Source organism: Camellia sinensis, chromosome 7 (genome assembly GCF_055761805.1).
Source record: "Camellia sinensis isolate YWXY chromosome 7, ASM5576180v1, whole genome shotgun sequence".
Taxonomy (NCBI): domain Eukaryota; kingdom Viridiplantae; phylum Streptophyta; class Magnoliopsida; order Ericales; family Theaceae; genus Camellia; species Camellia sinensis.
In genome coordinates, this window is record NC_138967.1 from 6088301 (window position 1) to 6094718 (window position 6418).

At 32.8% G+C, this 6418-nt stretch overlaps 1 protein-coding gene across 1 annotated transcript; it reads right to left on the minus strand.

Moving 5' to 3' along the window:
* Positions 1-353: 353 nt before the first annotated feature.
* LOC114281602 (exopolygalacturonase) lies at positions 354-3604 on the minus strand. Its single transcript, XM_028224148.2, has 5 exons — positions 3413-3604; positions 2294-2614; positions 1872-2161; positions 1214-1433; positions 354-1085 (listed from the first exon to the last, which is right to left on the minus strand). The coding sequence occupies exons 1-5, from the start codon at positions 3602-3604 to the stop codon at positions 858-860; spliced, it is 1251 nt and encodes a 416-aa protein (XP_028079949.1). The 3' UTR covers positions 354-857.
* Between the last annotated feature and the right edge of the window lie 2814 nt (positions 3605-6418).

Sequence of the window (6418 nt, forward strand, 5' to 3'; positions counted from 1 at the left end):
CAAGCACTTAAAATTTAAATCACAGTTGAAGCCGTTTCTAACACTACTTTTTTTTTTTAGAAAGGCGTTTCTAACACTACTTGATTTAGAAGAGATGGTGGAAGTCGAGCATACAAAGATCAAAACATTTAGTTTTGTGAGACATTTTATATATTTGGGCATCGGGTGGGAATTAAGAATCTTGAAATAATTTTACTAGGAACACAAAAATAATATAAAATACTCATAGATCAATAAAAATGACACAGAAAAACAAGCACAGACACTTGTGAGTATTTCGTGTCATGTATATGATACGATATTTTTGTCCTTGTTTTTTCGAACTTGAAATGAGAATTGGAAGACCATAAAAATAAGTATAATCATCAATTATAATAGATTGACCTGTCAATTTCATACATTGCTGTTGATATAGGCATTCAAATGGCCATTGTTGAACCATATTCACAGGCCACTTGGCTATTCCTGTGTTTAAACATCATATTCAAGTTTCATTTTCCTTTCTTGTGTCATATCTTTCTCAGTTGCCAAACAGCACATAATTGCTCCATTTTACGAATTGGGTTTTTGACATCCGACGAAGATTGAATTGAATCATCCAAAATGGCTCATAATGTTCTGATATTTCATTTGGGTTATCTCTCCTCCATTTGCATCCATATGTGCATTACATAAGCCTGCACTTCAAAAAATTGCTCCTGGGAAAAAAAAAAAAGTTGTTTTGAACCCTTTACAAGCTCTTATTTTTTAATTTTTTTTTTTGTTTTTTTGTTTTTTGCTTTGTTTTGTTTTGTTTTCCCTCCTCTCTCGATACAAAAGCTATGGTTTGTAACAAGGCTAAGCTTGTCATGAAGAACCTATTTGCAAGGTGGTGGAATTTGTATGCCACTATAGCCGACACGTGCATTGGTGCACGTAGAAGTTGGTCGTACATTGTTGGGGCCGTTGAACCTCAAATTGATGTTTTGAAATCGCAAATTTTCACAAGGAGCCAACGTGCTGCACATAAGATTGACTCCGACCTCTGATTGAGTTGTTCCCCCAATGTTTTGGTAAATAATATCGCTGATCTTTACTCGTGATGGCTGCACAAAATTGAAACAAAATTTAATTTGCCTTTTTTAGACATGATCATTAAGTAATGGAGGATTTTGCACCCAAAAAAAAAAAAAAAAAAAAATCTTTAGAATGATTATGAAGATTAATTACAAACCTTGGCACTAGATTTACCACCGTAGCCTTGGTCGATGATGATGGGGTTCTTAACATTTTTCATGACAATATTGGTGAATAGCATGCCCGAAGCTTTACTTGGATCCGACCCTGGCCATGTTTTAATTCTAATACCATTTGTCGTGTCTGTCAAGGAACAATTTTTGACGATGAGGCCTCTCACGTCCATTTCTTGTGGTAACTTGCCGAGGCTTCCCACACTGTTGTAGACATGAAAATTAAGGCACAATATTTAGGATTGTGTAACTAAGCAAATGGTCTTGTGACAATTGTGTGATTAAAACTTGAAAGAATGCAACTTTTAGAATGACTTAGTTGAATAGCTTTTCGGTACAATAAGGATTCATTGGCAATTTCAAAAGGTTTCTCGTTTCAAGTTGCTTATGAAAATATAACAATGGTAGGTAACATGAAAAACTTTTCATGAAAATAATCATGAAAGTTTTGTGACCCTTGGATTACACTTAAAATAAAGCACCATACACCAATTAAGGTAATCCAAGAATCATAACTCTTTTATGATCATTTTCATGAAATTTTTTCATAATTCCTAATTTTTCTCATGAAAATATTGCAGTCGAATTGTTTCAATAGGCAATACAATCATACAAAGAAAAAAAATTTGGTTGAAGAAGTACCTAATGCCATGTCCAGGGCCACATTTTATTCTGTTCAAAGTGACATCGGTTGCTCCTTGCCCTATAGAGATGCAATCATCACCAGTGCCGATCGTACTTCTTGAAACTTTCACCATTTGAGACCTACTTATGTGGATTCCATCAGTGTTCGGGCTATCTGCAGGGGCAGTAAGGGTAAGGGCTTGTGCCCTGATATTGTTGCAATTGGTAATATGCATGTGAAATCCCATGCTGTTTACTAAATGGAGTCCGCGGATTTTGCCATTCTGGACATTATTGATGTATAGACTCTGTGCACAAGCAAAAAAAATGAAAAAAAAAAATGAAAATCACAGTGCTCAAACACGATTCTCAAACACCATTCTCAAATTAAAAGAAGAGCTGATGGAAAAGCATGCCAGGAGGGTTATTTAGAAGCTTACGGCTGCAAGATGAGCGCAATCAGGGTTACTCTTACAGTCGTTGTACTTCCAGACATTTTGACCTTGTCCATCGATGATACCATCACCGGTGATCATAAGGCCATTTACCCGGTTAAACGAAATCCAACCCTTGTCGGGATAATTAGAAAGATCTGAGTCTGCTTTTATAGTTCCGAAAATTTGAAATATCAGAGGAGATGTAGATGGATTTTTGCATGGCCCTGAGAATATCAGTTCCGTGACTTTGAAAATCCCCTTGGGGACAACTACTCTTGCATACCCATTCACACCACATGCTGCAACCCATGCTTGCATGAAAGCCTACAAGTAGGGGAAAATTCAACCCATCATTTGGTGTTTTTTATAAGTAAACTTTGTCAAACCAGCAATGTTAGGTATTATGAAAAATCTTTTACGAAAATAATCATAAAAGCGTTGTGACCCTTGGATTACACTTAGAATAAAACACCACACACTAATCAAGGTAATCCAAAGATCATAACTCTTTCATGATTATTTTCATAAAAAGATTTTCATGATCCTTAACTTTTCTCTTGTCCAATAAAAGTACAGAACTATGAAGATATAAACACAGAAAACTGCATACTGCATGCAGTGTTTTTATTAGAATGAATGTATTAGAAATCTAGACCAGTCATTGTTTAATACTATAATTTGTTATGCGGTCATTTTAATGTATTTTATTATTTAGTATAATTTATATAAACAAAAAAATACCTCTATGGTTTTATAATTGCAAAGACAACAAAAAGCGATGTACACATTAAATCAATAGACTATTACGTAGAACCTTTGGGAATGTAGACCATTATACATTCATTGTAGAACTACTCAGACAAAAGGGACAACAAATTATTATTATTTTTTTTGAAAAACAAAGCGGAGCCACGGCCTCCCTTGACCTGTCGCTAACTTTGTTCATGGCTATTGTCAGCACTATATTTTGTGTATTTTTTAAATTTGTCTTTAACATCCTTATAGCCGGTCAAATTGAAATAAACGTATACCCAACTTGAATCGATATAAGATTACAATATACATTTAAACAATTTTTATTTTTTTAAAGAAACAAACTTTTGCAACGAAGCTAAAATTCACCTGGGTACAATCTTGAACTCCATTAGGTTTGGCCCCAAATTGCATCACATTAAAAAATTTCTCACCAACACGGGCAGCACGTGTGCGAGGGCCGCCTAGCCGGCCGGCCTCACAAGACGAGGCTAGAGCTAAACACAATACAACAAACGCAACCATGGCCTTGCCACCACATCTTCTTGTGCTGGAGGCCATTGTTGCAACCCTGAAAACTAGGTTGCAAAAATTTTGTCGCGATTTTAAACACCGTGCTAGCTCTCTCCTCCAACCCGGCCTTTATTTTCAGTTCAATTTTATTCTTATTTTTTGCTTGTAACTCTCTTTTCATGCACCCTTTTTTTTATAGATGTTTTCAATTTGAAAAAATTAACACAATTTTCTCTCACTAATGTTGTGTTTGGGGCTGCTCTGATTCTTCGGAGAATGTTGGGTTGAGTACCGTTGGTTTGCCTTTTTTTTGTTGGGCTAAATTCTGGGGTTGGTGTTTTAATTTGACATGGCATAGTTTAAAGCCATTGGTTGCTTTTGTTTTCTTCCCATATATATGGCCTCTCAATTTAGCCTCCAAATTGATGGGTAATTATTTAGTTGTCCCGGAACTTTACGTTAATTCAAAAATTTTAAAGTTGTGTTTGGATCATTTAGATAGTAATTTGGATAGAAAAAAGAAAAAAATGAAGAAAATATGAATGAAATATAAGTTGTTTATTTATTTATTTATTTTCTTCTTCTTTCAATTTCCTATCAACATTTATGATTCAAACATAACCTAAGGATAGGACATATTGAATTACCTTTGTTAGGTAGTTAGAAAACAAATGATAATCCATTTAGTGTGTTTCAATTTCTTATTAACTACGAGTGTTACGTAAATAATGTCATGTGATACTTTCAGAGTCTGTATTATGAATTTGTGATATTGTAATGATATACCACAAAACAAGACTCACAATAGGGAGTGCTATGATTTGGATGGACTACCTCGGGTCTTTTTTCAAGATTCAAACTTTTCATATTATAAGGTTCATTCATATAAAAAAATTAGATTAATTAGATATTAATAGTCATATCATTACGTCATATTATATTTATTTTTTTTAAAAAATGAATGACAAATGTTAGTTACATTGGTAACCATTTTCGATTAACTTGATTTTTGTATTGACAATTTTTGACCCTACAAAGTGAACGATGTAAATCATAAAAATACAGAGTGAGCCCCACATACGGGAACAAGATTCCCCAATATGCCCTAAGACAGGGAAAATCATTATATAGTTCCTGAGTACAATACAACATTATTTCTATGACATTCTTGACAAATAGAAAATTACAGCCCATATTAAATTATGTAAAAAAATTTACTACATAATCGATTTTCAGCACCACAAAAAATTTAAAAACAAAAAGACTCTTCTGCTAATCAAGGCTGTTTTGAAGGAGGGTAATTTGGCCAACCTCAGAGGTGTGACTCATCAGCCAGTAAAATGGAAAGACAGTTTTCCTATTTCTTCTACCATTTTTTTAGTAAAATAGTTTTTGGCAACAACGCAATGTCTATAGAAAAAATTTACTGAAAAATGCACCTAATAATCAATGTGTGCTCCATATGTTTCTACTTCAGAAACATATGGACCACTACTATTTGAATTATTTAGAGAGAATTGAAGTAGTTTATAGTCGTCATCATGTTTTGGAGGCATTTTGAGAAAGAAAAAAAAAAACTATGACATCTACATTAACAAAGGTGTTTGCTTTATATATTAGAATTGATATGACATGAACCATATATAAAATGAATTTGAGTCACATATTAATTTTTATGTACACTTTTTTTACTTCTATATACATGTAATTTATCTTTATTTTTGATAATAAAAAAAGAAGAAGATATTTTGGTTCCCAATTTTTAAATTGTGATAACATTATCCTTATTTTCTTGGAAAATGGTTAAATAACGCTTACAAAATGTGATTAAGAGTTCTAAAAGTAGAGCTCTAACATGAGTTCTAGTGATGTGATAAAGCCAAAAAACTAAAAAAAAAAAAAGAAAACAAAAAAAAAAAAAACAAAAACACAAATCAAAACATCCCATCACATGATAAGATTCACCATTAGAACTCTCCCTTTAGACTATCTCCAACGTTGCATCAGATTTGAATTTGATGAAAAAAGTCACTTTTTCTCTCTCCAATGGTTTCACCAAACTGATATCAAATTAAGAACGAAGCAAAAGTTTCACCAAGCTGAAAATGCGTTGCACCTTTCACCAAATTACTGTGCGTAGCCGTTGAGTGTGGACCCACCGAACTTCCGAATGATCACCTCAAGCAAAAATTTGTAAAAATTTTACACTAGGAGGTCGACCACCCGGTCGACCCCTCGATCGACCACCTATTTGTTTTCTCAATAAAAAAAGAAAAAAAAGAAAATAGAAAGATCATAACCAAGTTTTTTATTTTTTTACATTGATTGGTTAACCGGTCAGTCGACCAGCCAGTCGTCTGCCCAGTCGACCAGTAGTTTGATAAAAAGTCAAATTTTTCTGTTGGAGCAAACAATATTAAATAAAAAAAATCATCTTTTTTTTACTCAAATTTAATAAAAAATCTAATTGATCATTGGAGATACTCTTAGAGCTTCGAAACATGTACCCTTATTATTAATTGGGCAGCGAGCACATTGCACATGGTTGTGTCTTCTCCACGTGGAAAATTCACCATGAATATTAATAGCTCAACCTCTTATTCAGGTGTTGTTTGAAAAAAAGTTAATTTTTGATTTAGCTAAAAATTAAAAATATAAAAAATGTCATAAGAATAATATGATAATATTCACCATGTTTTCTTCCTTTTGAAAAATTCTACTTAATAATTTTTGATATTTTTTTTAATTTTTAATGATTTTTAAAAAAATTTTAAATAATTTTTTAATTTTTAGACGTACCTAACATAAATATACTTAAAAAGTATAATTTTCGTGAAAAAAATCTTTAAAAAATTCATTAAA

Bases quoted from the DNA above. Each gene is read 5' to 3' on its own strand.
- LOC114281602 (XM_028224148.2), bottom strand. From the start codon at position 3,604: ATGGCCTCCAGCACAAGAAGATGTGGTGGCAAGGCCATGGTTGCGTTT. The intron at 2,162-2,293 runs GTAAGCTTCTAA...GCTTGTGCACAG, and splicing joins ATTGCGCTCATCTTGCAGCC to AGTCTATACATCAATAATGT. The intron at 1,086-1,213 runs GTTTGTAATTAA...AATTTTGTGCAG, and splicing joins GTGGTAAATCTAGTGCCAAG to CCATCACGAGTAAAGATCAG.